The sequence below is a fragment of the Petaurus breviceps genome, unplaced genomic scaffold (genome assembly GCF_028583685.1).
Source record: "Petaurus breviceps papuanus isolate PSGF00001 unplaced genomic scaffold, PetGlider_PUasm1.0 90825, whole genome shotgun sequence".
Lineage (NCBI taxonomy): Eukaryota > Metazoa > Chordata > Mammalia > Diprotodontia > Petauridae > Petaurus > Petaurus breviceps.
The window spans coordinates 22,460,090-22,477,074 of NW_027187353.1; the positions used below are offsets into that span (position 1 = coordinate 22,460,090).

Genomic DNA, 16,985 nt, shown 5'->3' on the forward strand with positions numbered 1-16,985 from the left:
GAGGGTGATGCAGGGCTACGTGATGTTTTTATGGCAGGAGATGACTTTTTAAAATAATAAAGCTCTTTGGCAAAGATAAACCTTTCTGCTTAAATGCCACCTTATAACTTATGTCATAAAAGTCCTTAGAGTTGTTTTAGCAGTATTGTAAATGGACTTGTACCATAAACTGTTAAAGTGTAATGTCATCAAAAGGGTCCAGTCACACACTCTCTATGGGGGGCACACGGTATGAATCGTATGTTCCTTAACAGTTTTACATTTTTGATCTTCCTTTGGGAGCACATGAAAATATTTGTCAGTATCACCCACGATGACTTCAAAGGTGAAAACACCATTTCAGCTGCTTTTTCAAGACTTGAATACCTCTTTTACACTGTTATTTTAATATTTAGATAGCCAAGTGCCTATTTATTTGATGAAATGTTGGCCTTTCTACATCTCTGTAAGCATTGGAATTAATTAATTAATACACTAAATGTGATTTGACTCAGAGGATACTAAATGCCTACCTAGGATCTCCTAACTTTGTTCTAAACTTTAAAAAGATTTAACTTAGTCTAAGAATTCTTATTGTGAGCCCTAGCACTGTGAAGTATTATGAATTTGTTGTTTAAGCGAATTCTTTAAAAATATGGTATTAGGAAAGGAGGCTTGATTATTCCCCCCTCCCCCCTTAGTTTTGAAAATAGATGCATTTCTGGAAACTTAAGAATTTCAGGACCTACTTGAGTCTTATAGATTTAATGCCTTGTTATTTATAAGGAGAAAAATAGTTTTTTTTAAAGACTCTCTAGGGAATTAATAATTGATATTCCCGTGGCAGTAAGCCCATGTTTTTGGTTCCTTTTCTAAGTCTCTCACCCCAATCCTTCTTTCCATAAATGATGTGAATCTTTCCAGGGTGCTAATTTTGTTAGCTGTTTATTTGGGGTTTTTTTTGGAGGGGGCATTGGTCACACTGTGCCAATCCCAGACATTTTGCTCGTTTTGAGCTTGTACACGTTAGGTAGGTTACTGGATTTAAAGTTGTTTCTGATTAATTTTAATAGTGAAGAGAATATTAGATTAGCTCTTATTTTCAGAGTTGTTTGGACCAAGTAGAAAAAGTGCCTGTATGTTTTATTCTGTTCATGTTTACATACTTTTAGCCTTATTTGGGTAAATTGTCCTTCATGTAAAAATGTAGTGACGATCAGACCGGTTCGATTTTTTATTTATTTGATCCACATGGTTTAACTTAAACTTCAGTGTCTTTTTGATGGACATTTACTTGGAAGGCATTTTGTATAGATTCATTTGTGGGTAACGGTGGGGCCTCTACCTCATGCTTTTGTTGGAATGTTTGCCAAATAAATTCGTTTTCCACTTCTGGGGCCTTAAAGCGGCGTTCGTGATGCTACAACAGAAATTAATTCTGGAAGGAAAGAGGGGAGGGCGGGGGCGAGGGAGGAGTAGAGGGACGGGGGAGGGAGTAAAGAGAAGTGGAGGGGGGTAGGGAAGAGAGGAGGGGGGAGAAAGTAGAAGGGGCAGGGAGGGGGAAAGAGCAGAGGGAGGGGAGAGAGGAGGAGGGAGGGAGGGGAGGGAGAAAGGAGGAAGGAGGAAAGAGAGAGGAGGGAGGGGAGGAGGCCATTACCCTGCGCCTTGGTCCGGCTGCCTGACTCGCCGACGGCCGCCCGCCCACCCCCTTCTCCACTCGCAGCCCGCAGTCTCCCACGCCCACGGGCCCATCCCAGAGCAGCCCTTCGCCCTGGTCTCCCCCGAGGCGGGAGCTCGGGCAGCACGAGCACGGTGGTTCTTAGGTAGCCCAGAACTGGGAGTCAGGGGGACCGAGGGAGCGGAGGGTGGAGCCAAGCCGGGAGCTCAAGATGCCAATTACGTCCCAGGCCCAATCGAAGCTCAGCCTGAGGGCCGCTCCCTCGCCCCGCCTCTTCCGCAAGGCTCCGCCCACAACGTGTCGGTGGCTCTTTCCTCTGGTCTTGGAACCTGGTTTTTCCGTCTGCGGTCTCCCGGCGCCCCGCCCCCTCACCTCTTGCTGGGGATGGCGGGATGCGTCTCGTCACCCACTTCCCTTGCGTCGCTCCGCCCCCTGGCGCAGGGACCGCCTCCTCGCCCTTCCCCCCACTCCGCCTCCTAGCCCTGGGCCCCTGCCCAAGCTCGCTACGCTCCTCCGGCCGCAAGGGGGGCGCTGTGGCTTGTGCGCGTCACTCCAGTCCGGGGACACTGTGGCGGCGGCGGCCGTGGCTGTGGGCCGGGAAGCGAGACCAGCGGCTCCCAGATACCGAAGTGGAGCTGCCACCGCCACCGCCGCCGCCGCCGCCGCCGCCGCCATGGGTAAGGAGGGCCCGGGGCCGCAGGGTGCATCGGAAAAGGGGAAACCAAGCCCCCGTGCCAGGTCGTCATGGCAACGCGAGGGCCGCTGCGGGGCGAGGGGGGGTTGGGGGACGGGGCCGGGGCCGCCGCGGGTCTCGGTCCCGCGCGGGGTGAGATGACAGGTCCGCGGAGTCTTAGTCCGAGAGCTGCAAGAGACCTTGAAGACCCGCTCCCTCCTTGGACAGCGGAGGAAACTGAGGCCCACCGAGGGCCCGGGAGCCCAGGGGGCAGCGGGGGAGAGGGGGGCCGGGGCACGCCCAGTCTGGCTGCGGGGCGCGGTCTGGCCGGTTCCGGGCCCACAGGTCCCACAGGCTCGGCGGCCTGAAGCGCCCTCCGCGGGCCGGGCGCTGGCCCAAGGGCCGGGCCCGCGGAGACAAAGGGATTACCCGGGACCCCCGGGAGCTGCCGCCGGAGCAGGGCGGCGCGTGCCCTGTGCCCGCCCGCATATACGTGTCGTGACTTGCACCTGTGCACGCCCGCGGGCTCGCGTTGGGCTCAGCGGTGGCCGGAGCTTGGAAGGACGGATTTGGTTCCATTCCTGGCTGCCCCTGTGTGGTCGGAGCCCTCTGATCTCCGCAGTGAGAACTTAGACCTGGTGGTCTCTGAGGTCCCTTCGGTCCCTGGTCAGTAAGCACTGAGTAAGCGCCTACTGTGTGCCAGAAGCAGCGCCGCGCACCCGAGATGATAAAGACAAAAGCTCATTCCCTGTCTCCCCCTACCCCCCAGTATGCAGGCTTGTGGGAGGCTGGGGAGATTGCAAATGGACATTAGTATATACATGCATGTGTACACACACACACAAACACACCACACCACAGCACACCCAAGAGCTGTTTGCTGTATAAAGTGGTGCCTGAGCTGAGTGAGCCACTCGTGACAGGAGAGCATGCCGGGGTGTGTCATGATAGCCGCTGGAAAAAGAGGGTGCAGGCAGAGGGTGGTCTTGGGGATGAGGAATGGTGAGAGGAAGGCCAGTTTGGCAGGACTATAGTAGGCAAGAAAGGGGGTCACATAGAACAGGGGAAAGGAGATTGGGGTCAGGGTGAGTAGGGCTAGACAGGCATAACAGGAATGTATCCTTGATCATGGGGGTAACAGCAAACTGGAGTTTATTAGGGTTGGAGGGTGACATGATAAGAGCTGATCTTTAGGAAAATCCCCTTAGGAGCTATGCAGAGGATGGAATGGAGTGAGGCCAGACAGAGAGTCAGGATTCCAAACAGGAGGCTATGAAAATAATCGAGAGGGGCGGCCAGGTAGCACAGCCAGTCGGGATGACCTGGGATCGAATCCGGGCACAGACACTTAGCACCCACCCAGAAACACCTGGCCATGTAACCTTGAGCAAGTTACTTAACCCCAATTGCTTTAAAAAAATAATAATAATAATCCAGAGGCCTAAAGGAGGTGCTGGCTGTGTGAATGAAGCAAAGGGGATAAATCAGGAAGATGTAGTGGTAGAGACAAACTATTGCTTTTATTTAGCCACTGAGCGGCTATGTGGGAGAGGTGCCTAAGTGACTGGGAGGAAGGTGGTATCCCCAACAGAAACAGGGAATGGGAGAAGTAGGGTAGGTTTGTGGGGGAAAGGTAGTGAGTTCTCTTTTTGAACATGTGTTGAAAATGTCTGATAGGCCCTCTGACAAAAACTCTGCCACTCCTTCCCTAACATCATGAAAGTGCATCCTGTCCAGTGGCAGATCTGAGGCCACAAACTTGTAGTGATTGAATGCCAGCATGTCAGAGCTGGAAAGCTCTTTAAAGAGGTCATCTAGTAATACAAGCCCTTCATTTGACGGAGGAACAGCATATTTGGAACATATGCATTCCTCTGATCCTACCTTGGATAGGATCATAGTTTTAGCTATGATTTGAAATGCTTTTTCATTTCCCTATCTGTAGAATCAAGACGTGTATGAGGTGTCTGCCAACTTTAAGTCCTAGAATAAAAAAGGAGAAAAGAAATCTTTCAACACTGGTTAAGTTGGTTGTACAACCACCCCTTTGTCCTGGTTGCCTTACCCTGCAGGAGTGGTGTGATGGACACTAAAGCAATAATGTTCTGTGTTTCATAACATGTAATTATCTTAAATGCCTAGTCATTTGCTGCAAAAACATTTCCAAGATTGTAGCCATTAATCATTGATTTAGGTATTCCTGTCTTCATCCATCCATGCCATCTTCTGTGGTTCTTGCCTCTGTCCCTCCATGAATTCTTCATAGAGGATCCGGCCAGCTTACGCTAGAGGTGTTGCTTTTTAAACGTTCTTTGGATATCATTGGAGCCAGTGGACAATCTATTTGTTATCATGCCCAACCCGCTTCCTTTTCTTGAACGTGTGTTTTTGGATGATATCTTTTATTACCACTTCCTCTGTGCAAGTCATTGTTGGGAAAGACTGCAGTGGCTTTTCTTTTCCAGGAAATTTTAAGAAATCATATGAGTTACTATTATTTGTAATTTTACAAATGTTACGAGTGAATCTTTTTTTTTCTTACCAGTGTGATAGCCATTCAGTTCTGTCAGTGCCCAGATCACTGCAGGTTTGGAAGCATCCTTCCAAGCAAGAAAGATAACAGGGATCACTGTACTGGAGTGGGTGTTTTTGAACCCTGAACTCTATCTAATGGGGAAAAAAAGTAACATGACTCATTTTTTTTTTGACCACAAGACTGAAAATTGGGCGATCCTACCGGTTCTCTGAATTAAATTACTTTTGATAGAATCTTACACTTCTTGCTTCCATTTTTTCTCCTTAGTTTGCCATATGTGCTGCTAGCCTTTACATATTAGTTGTGAAAATCGACACAAAGTCTGGGCAAGGATTTGCAAGGTTTTAAGAAGAAGATCTTATATTGTTGAAAGAAATATAATTGAAAAGAAATCAGTCAGCCAGTATAAGGTGTCTTTTAAGTGCCACACATTGCCGGGCAGAGGGATGCAAGACAAAAACCCTACCCTCAAGTCTCTCCCAGGGTAGCATGTGTGTGAGAGAGTGTGAGTATCTGCACGTATGTACATGCTAAATGCATGTGATTTTGGGGGAAAATGCTAGAACCTGTGGGGAGCAGGAAAGTCTTCATGTAGCAGGTGTGCCTGAGCTGAACCTGGAAGGGAAGGTACAGCGCACAGTTATTGCAAAGATATGGCAAGAGTATATCATTTATGAAGAAAGTCCTTTATTTCGCTTCAGCTCCAGTTAAACCAAAGACCTGGGTTCAGGAATTCTAGGAAATTGGCGCTCAGGAATCAGATAGAAACAAGACCTTATTATGCACTCAAGCAAGCCAGCAAACAAAAGCGTTTATACACAAAGGCTGTATGTCAATGTAAACAGAAGTTTGTCCCCACTGAGGAAGGCAGATATGTTAGGGAGGAAATGCCCTCAGGGCTGCAGTTTAGGAGGTGAAATTATATACCCTAAGAATGAGCTTACTTGAGAACAGGTCATCAGTGTCAGATTTAGGAGGGGACATTCCTAATCAGACCTGTGCAGTAGAAAAGTTCTAGGGGGCACTTACTGGTCGATACCAGGTTTGAGTAAAACTTTCTTCATGGGGACCATAAACTAAGTTAGCTAAGGCAGCAGAAGGAGAATGATTCAAGGCCCCTGCAAGCAAATCACGAGTTTCATCCAATCAAAAGCTACTATTGTCCACCTAGCTCTTAACGTGGGCCAGCACAGTGGAGAAACACGAACTGTTTTTTGCCTGTGTGCCTTTGTGGGCATTAGGACCACTCAGCCTGGATGTCTCCATGTTGGAATCTCCTACCTCTAGAATTATAACATCAAACAAAATACAATTTTTATAGTGATCACAAACAGAAAGCCAGTTTGGCTGGCTTTTGAAAGGGAGTAACATAAGACTGGAATGCCAGGTGGAGGGCAGGCTGTTTATCATAGGGATAATAAGGAACCACTGGAGTTTTCTGAATAGAGGGGTGACATGCTTTAGGAAAATCATTGGGCAACAGTGTAGAAAATGGTTTGGAGTGAGGAGAGTTGGGGTGAAGAAAGCAATCGGCAGGCTCATACTAGTTCAGGCAAGATGCAATGAGGGTCTGAACCATTACGGGTAGAAATAACAAGATTAGGCGACTGAGTGTTTATCTAGAGTGACTTAGAGGATGGGGGTATTCTCGTCTCTCTACAGGACATCTAGTTTGAAATGTTCAGTATTCACTGAGAGAGTTTAGAACAAGTGAAAGGGACCCAGGACAGCGCCTTAATTTATGCCCACAATGAGAGGGGCACAATACAAACGATTGTTTAGCAAAGGAGACTGAAAAGAGTGCTCTGGAGTAGGAGAAGCAAGAGAGCATTGCCCTGAAAACCAAGGGGAGGAGGCGGGGGGGGGGGGCGGGGCGGATCTTGGAGGAAATTGGTCAGCGTGGTCACATGTTGCAGAGAGATGGAGAAGGATGAGGACTGAGAAAAGACCAGAATCATGGGTCACCTGAGAGAAAGCAGCTTCAGTTGATTGCTGATGGCAGAGTCCAAAATGGGAAGGACTGAGAAGAGAGATGCAGGCAGTGGGTGCAGACAGCTTTTTCCAGCTGAGAAAGGGAGGAAAGAAAGACCAGAATGAAAAGTATAAATTAAATTTTATTTAAATATGCCTGTCCTCTTAGAAATTAAACATGGCATGAACTATATTGGATTGAATGGAAGGTGTAATATGAAAAAACACCTTTTTATATATAAACATTTTGTAGGCTGGGGAAAAATAAAGGGATCATAAAATTTAGTACTTGTGTGCATACTTTCACGTAATTATGCTCCCCTGTTAAGGAAAAGGACAAAGCTAAGTGGATAGAGTGGTGGGCCTGGAATCAGGAAGACCTGAGTTCAAATTGGACCTCAGACATTTACTAGCTGTGTGATCCCGGGCAAGTCCCTTAACCTCTGTTTGCTGCATCTCCTGGAGGAGGAAATGGCAAACCACCCCAGCGTTTTTGCCAAGAAAACCCCATGGATAGTATTGGTGTGCTCTGGTCTACAAGTTTATGAAGTATGGGACACAACTGAACAACAAATTAAGGAAAAAGGCTGTTTGGACTAGGCATATTTAATAGATTCAATAGCATTAAGACATGCTATGGTACATGAGTTATTGGAAATCATGCAGGAAGGAAAAGTTATAATTATGGACTTTCTAGCTGCTAAAATGTTGCATAATGTAATGGAAATAGTGAATTCTGATCCTTTTTATCAACCTGTCTGACTGGATCAAGTCATTTCAATTCTCTGGACCTTAGTAAAATCAGGTGGACCGATTAGATGATTTTTAAAATCCTTCTTAGCGCAGAATCACATGGTTTTTTAAAATAGCCCCTTAATTTGTCTGTACATTCTAATCTTGCCATAGATACTTTGATGATAAATGAGGCTTTTTAAATATATACAAAAAATATCTAGATTCAAGTTAAGTATATTATAATCTTATTGTTGTTACTGTTTTTTGCTCTGGTCCCAGTTGATGACGAGCTTTTTGTCTTTAGAATCCTGGCATCTAAAATTTTTGGAGGAGTAGTGAGCATTTACATAAAGGACCTAATTATGTCTTGGGGGACCAGGGGGCAGAATGTAGATTTGTAATTTCCTAACAGCTATCAGCAGTTAAGGCTGTAACCTAACTTAGAGAGTTTTTTCTTTTCTCTCCCTCCTATTCTTCCCCCTTGCCTGTTGGGAAAAAGAAATAAAAAAAAAAAAACATAACCTTTAAAACAAATATGCAGAGTCAAGCAAAACAGATTTCTGCACTGGCTGTACCGAAAAGTGATGCCTTGGTCTCTGCACCTCCTAGGAGGTGCCTAACACAGTTCTCTCCCTGCCCTCTAGCATTGCATTTGATTGTCACTGACTGCATGGATCCATCAGAGTGCCGAAGTCTGAAAGTTGTTTGTCTTTACATTTACAGCAGAGAGTGACCTGGGGCCCTGAGAGGTTCAGAGTCTCCTACCTATAGTGTATCAGGCAGAATCTGAATCTGAGTCTTCCTGGAAGACCTGCCTCTGCTGCCTCTCTAGTATTTCTTATAAGTGCCCATTCACAATTTCTCTTTTTACTTCACTCTCTCCTAAAAGTAATAACTAAAGAGTGAAAGGCGGTTTTTCCCCCATGTAATCTGCCACTCCAGAGGCACCCTTGGATAATGGATGGAGAACTGGCCTCAGAGCCAGGAAGGCCTGGGTTAGAGACCACTCCTGATACAAATGGGTCATGTGGCTTGGAGTAAGCCACTGAACCATGCAGGGCCAGAGGCAACCCCCCAAAGTACCAACTTAAATTGGCGGGAAAAGGTGCCCCCTCTGAAGCTCCCTAAACCAGTAAAGTCACAAGTCCAGTTGCCATCACTAGCCCCTCACTCTTCCAGTGCATCCTTCAATGTGGTTATTCCCTCTGCTGGTACAGATCTCAGCCTACATACAGTGGTGCTACTTTCATTTACCTTCATTAGTCATAACAAATTAAACCAGCATTTTTACTTAGAGTTCATAAATGGGCACAAGTGTCTTTTCATTGATCCATATACATACGTGTATATGACTGTGATAAAAGCAGTACCAGCCAGGCCCAAATTGGGAGGGGCCATTTTAACCTTTTTTCCAAAATTTCTTGAGTTAATGGGAGTGAAATTTGATGGATATTCCCCACAGATAACCCTCCACAGATAAAATCAAGCTTTATCACTGAAGAAAATGAAATTTTTTCAGTGTGGTAGTTTGCTTTTATTCATTGAAATGCCTTCTTGGTTTTCCTTTTGTTTTTAGCTGTAAAGGACCCCACGGCTGTGGAAAGAGCCAACTTGCTGAACATGGCTAAGCTGAGTATCAAAGGGCTGATTGAGTCAGCTCTGAGCTTCGGCCGCACCTTGGACTCTGACTATCCTCCTTTGCAGCAGTTCTTTGTGGTCATGGAACATTGTCTGAAGCATGGACTGAAAGGTGAACGTGCCACATTAACCTGTGTTTTTCCCCTTTGTGAATTCGCAAAAAAAAAAATAATAATTTTGTGAGGCATTTATATGGCTCAGAAAAATTTCAAATTAAGTCACACTCAGTTATACATTTGATGTCTTGCCTTAGTTGGAAATAATATGGGAAAAGAAATTAAAATTCAGCACAACAATCAGTTCATTGACAGTTGCTTTTTTCATCATTTGTCATCTATTAAAGTTGATAATCCATTCTAATTTGGAACGTTTATTCTTCATTATGTTTATTCCTCTTAATTTCTTCCAAGTATCTCTTAGCAAACCCCTGAGTAAATTATTTGGATTATTAGCAGAGATATTCAAAGATGTTCTTTCAAAAATACATTCAAAAGATATGTTTTTCTGACCTTTCTCACAAGTAATTAATCAGTGAAAATTACCTCTTTCTCAAAGAATTCATACCTGGCAGTCTTAGCAACACTTTTTTGGAATCATGATTTTTATTTTATTTTTAAGCTAAAGTTTTGGTTAAATCATGAGTATTAATGAATATCGCTCTTTGAGACCAAGGTAAATTTCTTTAGGTTAATTACAGAATAGTGAGTTTTCAATTAGACTTGGCTTTAGGAACACATTATAAAAATACTTTGTTAATATGTTAGAAAAGAAGACCTTTTTGGTTGTAATCTGTAGAGTGGCATCATAGGATGAATACTGGATTTGGAGTCAGAGGGACTTGATTTTGAACCTTGGCTCTGCTACTTACTACCTCTGTAGTCTTGGGCCTCAGTTTCCTCTTTTGTAAAAAGAGGCTTGTACTAGATCATCTATAAGATTCCTTCTAGTTCTTAATGTATGATCTTACAGACTTTAAGGTAGAACAAAATCTTTGATTTGTTTTCTGTAAAATGCAAGTTTTGTTTGTTATTGTTATTGTTGAAATTTTTTTTTATCATCCTTTAAAAAAAATGTATTAGAGATGCCTTTTGCTTAAAGAAGCTTGGTAGTGTAATGGATAAGTACCATACTTGGAGTCAGGAATTCTTGAGCACAAATCCTGCTTAAGACAGTTACTAATTGTTTAGCTGTGAGCAAATTTCTTAACCCTTGCCAGTCTGTTTAGTCAGATGTAAAATGGTGATAGTATTCACATTTAAAATAAAATAAAATAAAAATAAAATAAAATGGTGATAGTATTCACATAAAATGGTGATAGTATTCACATAGTATTCCATGGTGTTGTTGTGAGGATCAAGTTAGTATCATTTGAAGCACTTTGAAGGCCTTAAAAGCATTATAGAAATTTTAACTATTACTATTTATTATGTAGTTATTTTCTCATGGGTATGCTCCCTACTCCCATTGAACTCTGCCTCTTAACCAAGAAAAACGGTAAAGTAAAAATCAGGCAACACAGTGACTGTCTGATACCACATGGAATATTTGACACCATAGTCTCCCACCTTGCTAGTGAAAGGTATTGGTTAACAGCTGAGATTTTTTAAAGCACTTAAAGGTTTACAAAGTATTTTACATACCCTTTCTCATTTGATCTCATTTTTAATTTTTTCCTCATGCTAATAGGTGACAACTTTACTTGCCCTTTCGATGTAATGTTTAAAAAACTTTTATAATTGATATAAATATAGTGTCATTTCATGTGTCATTATGGGCCCTATTGGGCAAGTACATAAGGATGCTGTTTGTCAGAATAGAGAGAACCTGGTGCTGTTAGCAGATGGGGAGAACTCCTTTTTGGATTGTTGCCAACATGTGATTGAATTGTGATGATAATTAGAATAGTGTTAAGATACCTCAGTTGGGTTTTATTACAAAGTTGCCATATAGATTTCATTATCTATTAATACAACTTAGCATTCTGCAGTCGATTCACCGTTTTATTGCTGTGGCTTGTTTTTTCACCAGCTCACTATTGTAGCCATCTGTGACTTGGTAGCGCTCTTTTCAGACTTGCTGTTGCTAAAAAATTCATCCACCTCTGGCCCTCTGAGAACTGAGCCCCTGCTAGCTGAGTCACTGGCACCCAACAGACCGTTATAGACCATTGCCAGGCCAATACACAAAGCCTTTATAGCTTGGCAGGCCCTGTCAGAGTCTGTACTCAGCTGACACTGCCTTTGAGTGTTCAGAGTCACCCTCTATCTCCCAGTGAGAGACTGGAGGAAAATGTCAGCGGACCTGTTACAAAGAATTATTGTTTCTATTTCTCACGATACTCTATTTAATCAGTATTTGCTAGCAGTCTTGGATTCATAATGTATCTTCGATATTCTATTTAATCAGTATTTGCTAGCAGTCTTGGATTCATAATGTATCTTCCCTAGTTTATATAATTACAAGCTGAGGTAGAGGATGTGGGTCTGGAGAGAAGATCTGAAATAGAAAAAGAGCAGAGTTACTATTGGTTTCTATTGAAAGCATGAGAATAACATGAAGTAGAGGAATTTTGACTATTGAGTGTGAAGGTAAGGAAAACAAGTGTAAAAGCCCAGAGCTGTTTGTGAGGTAGTTAAATAACAACAGCAAAATCAAAAGCCCTGGAGTGACTTTTGGTGGGAAAGTTTGGACATCCCAACATAGGGTCATGAAGTCATTAATTTTTATATTTATATAACATTAGAAAGTCACTCTCAGTGTTTGCTTTTAAAAACACATTTTTAGTGATTTTTTTCTTAATAGTAATAATATAATGTGTATGTTCCCTAGGCCTAGTAAAATGCATGGACTTTGCCAGATGATTTCCAGAATACTCAAATTTTGAACTCTCAGGTTTTTTGGGGGGGAGGGGGGTCATAAATTTCAACTTTTTTTTAACAAAACATTCCAGCCTTTGTAGCCAACCCATACCAGATGTTAGTTAGACCTTCAGCTTGATGAAGCAACATAAAATTTGCACCACATAAAGTGCTATGTATTGATTAGTTTTATCAACATGGACTATTCCTGAAGGCCTTGGTGATTGTTCGTAGGGATCTGTGCTAGGCAAATTCTCTCTCACCATGAGACCAACTTAGCATAAAGAAAGGATTTCATAGAGAGTTCATTTTTCTTTATCACTTAGAGGTGGCTAACATCACTAGCTCTTCACATGTGAAAGTTAACTGGTTTTGTTTGTGACTTAATTTATAAATGTTATAGAGCTGGACCTGCTTTATCTAGTAGCCCTTTCTAGTTGGGGCCAAGATCAAAGGAAAAGGAGGAACCCTTTGTTATTTCTTAACTATCTAGAAAAGGTCCATATGTCTTGGGAAAATAGGGAAATTATATTATTTACTCAAATGTTTATGATTTTAGAAATTTGGCTTATGTACAGTATGTCATATATTAATTAGAATTGTAGCAAGCAATAAGCTTTTATTAAGAATCTTCTATCTTTCAGGTCCTGTTATGTACTGGGAAAACTGATGCAAGAATGAGGCAGACTTTTCCTTTGGAGAACTTACAAATAGGCCTTACGTATTCTTATAATGGATTTCCTTTGTAGTTCACTTAAGTATTTCTACCCCAGTTATTCCTAAAACTAGAAGAAAAGCACTATACATTGTTTTTCTAAAAGAAGTATTAATGGAAAGACTACATTTTCTCTTTTGTAGTAAGAAAATCTTTTCTGAGCTATAACAAAACAATCTGGGGGCCCTTGGAGCTGGTGGAGAAGCTGTACCCAGAAGCGGAGGAGATAGCAGCTAGTGTCAGAGATTTGCCTGGCCTTAAGTAAGTCCTTTTTTTTTTTAAGACCTAGATAAATGGTCAGCAGTGACACTCAAGAAGAAATGTGTGTGGGTAACCTTTAACCCCCTTTGAGGGAAAAAAAAAACATATTTTATAATTAGCATCAGGTGGGATTCTAGAATTGATTTGGTGGGTTAGGAAGGCATACATTTGAATGCTGGAGCGCTGGTGGGGGATAGGAGATTATTCAGATTTTATAGCTTCTCCAACAGATGAAATTTTCCCCAAAATACAACCATGCCTTATTAATGTGTGGTTTCCTTTTAGAGAAAGATGTAAGGATACATATTCTAGTAGATGGAAAATAAAGACTCCAGTAATAGCTGGGAGGATTAAATGAGAAGGTACGAGAAAAAATACAGGTAAAGAAATATGAATATTGCAGAATATGGTAGTCTGTAGTAACAGGTGGTAAAAAATGTTTGTTGGCTTGTCTTAGATTAACTAATATATGTTATCAAGGATGTTGCTTAGGTATAAATTATTAGATTGTATCACTGTCAGAAAAACAAAAGGGAAATAGCCTTAAGTGAGTAGTGGTTAATTATTTTTTAAGTTTATTTATTTTTTAGTTTTCAGTATTCACTTCCATAAGTTTTAAATTTTCCCCCTTCTTCCTTCTCCCTCTCCAGGAGAGCATGCAATCTGATATGCACTCTACATATACGTTCTTGTTAAATATTTCTATTTTCACAGTAGTCATTTTGTATAGAAGAGTTATAACGAATGGGAGAAACCATGAGAAACAAAACAAAACAACAAAAAAAGAAAATAGTCTGCTTTGTTCTACATTCAGATTCCATAGTTCTTTCTCTGGACTTGGCTGTCATTTTCTATCCTGAGTCCTTTGGAATTGTTTTAGGTCCTCGCATTGCTGAGAAGGGCTAAGTCTATCAAAATCAGTTATCACACACTGTGACTGTTACTGTGTACAATGTTCTGCTTCTGCTAACTTCACTCAGTATCAGTTCATATAAGTCTTTCCAGGTTTTTCTGAAGTCTGCCTGTTCATCATTTTTTATAGCACAATAGTATTCATTACATTCATATACCACAAATGTGTTTAGCCATTGATGGGCATCCCCTCAATTTCTAGTTCTTGGCCACCACAAAAAGAGCTGCTATAAATATTTTTGTACATGTGGGTCCTTTTCCCATTTTTATGATCTCTTTGGGATACAGCCCTAGAAGTGTTATTGCTGGGTCAAAGGGTATGCACAGTTTAATGGTCCTTTGGGCATAGTTCCAAATTTCTCTTCAGAGTGGTTGGATCAGCTCACAGCTCCACCAATAATGAATTAATGTTCCAACATTCCCACATCCTCTCTAACATTTATCATTTTCCTGTTTTTCCTCATTAGCCCTTCTGATACGTATGATGTGGTACCTAAGAGTTGTTTTGATTTGTATCTCTCATCACTAGTGACTTAGAGTATTTTTCATACAATTATAGCTATCTTTAATTTCTTCCTCTGAAAACTACCTATTTATATCCTTTGACCATTTATCAATTGGGGAATGACTTGTATTCTTGTAAATTTGACTCAGTTCTCTATATATTTTAGAGATGAGCCCTTTATCAGAGACACTAGTTATAAAGATTCTTTCCCAGTTTACTGCTTCCCTCTTAATCTTGGTTGCATTGGCTTAGTTTGTGCAAAAACTTTTCAATTTAATGTAATAAAAAATATCCATTTTGCATTTCATAATGTTCTCTATATGTTGTTTGGTCATAAAATCTTCCCTTCTCCATACATCTGACAGATAAACTATTCCTTGCTCCCCTAATTTGTTTATAGTATCAGCCTTCATATCTAAATTGTGTATCCATTTGGGTTTTATTTTGGTATATGGAGTAGTGGTTAATTTAAAAGCTTATTTTCATAAATCACAAAAGTTATTTTTCATCAGTTTTTCAGTGATCATGTTAGCTGTTATTCTTCAATGGATTAAACAAAGGGCTTAAAGCTCAGATGACATGTGTTCTAATCCCAGACAACTTCTTAATGCCCTTAATGTCTAAGTATGTTTTTTTCTGGGATTTGTCATAACTCTGACCCATCTCCCTCTTAAGAAAAGTAAATGGGGGCGGCCAGGTAGCACAGCGAGTAAGAGCACCGGCTCCAGTGTTGAGAACACCTGGAGATCGAATCCTGGGCTCAGACACTTAGCACCCACCCAGAAACACCTGGCCGTGTAACCTTGAGCAAGTTACTTAACCCCAATTGCTTAAAAAAAAAAAAGTAAATGAACCATGTCTATAAAAACAAGATGCTAAATAATGGGAAATGCTTGAAAATTACTTTGCAGATATAAAGTACTATTTAAGGCTAAACTCTCAGTCTCTTCAGAAATGTGATTAAAATTTAAGCACTCCCCTTTCTTAGGTTTCCAAAATGGGCAATACCCACCTCTGGGAAGCACTGGAATGATCCAAGGGGGCAAAAGTAGTCTCTGGTGCAACTTGGGGGCATTGCATAAAAATTAAGAGTTAATCTAACCAAACCCCAGAGGGGTGGTGAGTAATTTTTTTTTTTTTTTTAGAAAAGGGGGTGGTAGGCCAAATAAGTTTGGGAACCTGTGCTAGATTATTCTGTCACATGTAAATCTGTTTTCTTATGCTTAATATATTTTATCAGACAAGCAATTTTCTTTTTTTTTCTTTTTTGCTTTTTGGAGGAGGGAAGGTAGGGCAATTGGGTTAAGTGACTTGCCCAAGGTCACACAGCTAGTTTTGTGTTAAGTGTCTGAGGCCAGATTTGAACTCAGGTCCTCCTAACTCTAGGGCTCTATTCACTGTGCCACCTAACCACCCTAGAAGCAATTTTCTTTGCTTTTGATAGTCTTAATATTTAACTTCTAATGTTAGGTAGAGCAAATAGAAAGTAAGTACCATTTACTTTATCAAAATTTTGTTTTCTGATTTTTTGTAAATTGAGATTGTTTTAGGTGATAGTGCTGATTTTATTTTGGAAACTGCTGTTGTTAATAACGAAGGAGGGAGGCCCCCCAAAAAGGGACATTACAATTATTAAAAGAACAAATTGACAATCTCTAGATGTGAATAAGATGGAATGAAACCTGTTGCTTGTCTCCAGAGAGAGCAGTGATGGCTTCAGAATGCAGAGTGAGGCAGTAAGCAGGGTGAGAGCATCCTTGGGCTGGCTGTCAGGAGGCCTGTGCCTCCAAACTTATTGTATGTATTTGGGGAAAGGACCTAAATTCATAGGCCTCATTTTCTTTGTCTTTTTTACCCCAAACAATGAAAGTTTACCTTCTCTGCCTGTATCTTCACCTCCTCCCACCCCGTTGAGAAATGGCAGAGGGGGGGAATCTGTTATAAACATGTATAATCAAGCAAAACAAATTCCTCCCTCTGGCCCTACATGGTTCAGTGGCTTACTCCAAGCCACATGACCCATTTGTATCAGGAGTGGTCTCTAACCCAGGCCTTCCTGGCTCTGAGGCCAGTTCTCCATCCATTATCCAAGGGTGCCTCTGGAGTGGCAGATTACGTGGGGGAAAACGGAATTTCCCTCTTTAGTTATTACCTTGAGGAGAGAGTGAAGTAAAAAGAGAAATTGTGAATGGGCATTTATAAGAAGCACTAGAGAGGCAGCAGAGGCAGGTCTTCCAGGAAGACTCGGGTTCAGATTCTGCCATTTTTGAGGGTCTCATCTGTTGACTAAATTATTCTAATTGGGAAAATTTTCTTAAAATAGGATCAGAGAACTTAAGGATGGAAAGGACCATAGAAATGACAATTCTAGCTCCTCATTTTATGGAGGATGAGACTGAGGGCCAGAGGACAGGTGATATGCCCAGGGCCCCAAGGTCAATAAGTAGTAAAGCCAAATTAAACCACATCTAACAGCATATACAACATTCAGCACCTGTAGATGCCCACCTCTCTGCTAAATAGA

General features: G+C 41.8%; 2 protein-coding genes across 4 annotated transcripts in view; both read left to right on the forward strand.

Moving 5' to 3' along the window:
• Positions 1-1,382, forward strand: part of DNA2 (DNA replication helicase/nuclease 2) — a 50,078-nt gene extending 48,696 nt beyond the window's left edge. Inside the window, exon 21 of the mRNA XM_069071487.1 lies at positions 261-1,382. Coding sequence (XP_068927588.1) covers positions 261-317 — 57 coding nt within the window. The 3' untranslated portion in view covers positions 318-1,382. The remainder of the gene's footprint in view (positions 1-260) is intronic.
• Positions 1,383-2,208: 826 nt separating this feature from the next.
• RUFY2 (RUN and FYVE domain containing 2) overlaps positions 2,209-16,985 on the forward strand; it is a 44,200-nt gene continuing 29,423 nt past the window's right edge. For all 3 annotated transcript variants that reach the window (XM_069071488.1, XM_069071489.1, XM_069071490.1), the window contains exons 1-3: positions 2,209-2,334; positions 9,149-9,322; positions 12,927-13,044. In XM_069071488.1, coding sequence (XP_068927589.1) covers positions 2,331-2,334; positions 9,149-9,322; positions 12,927-13,044 — 296 coding nt within the window. In that variant the 5' untranslated portion in view covers positions 2,209-2,330. The remainder of the gene's footprint in view (positions 2,335-9,148; positions 9,323-12,926; positions 13,045-16,985) is intronic.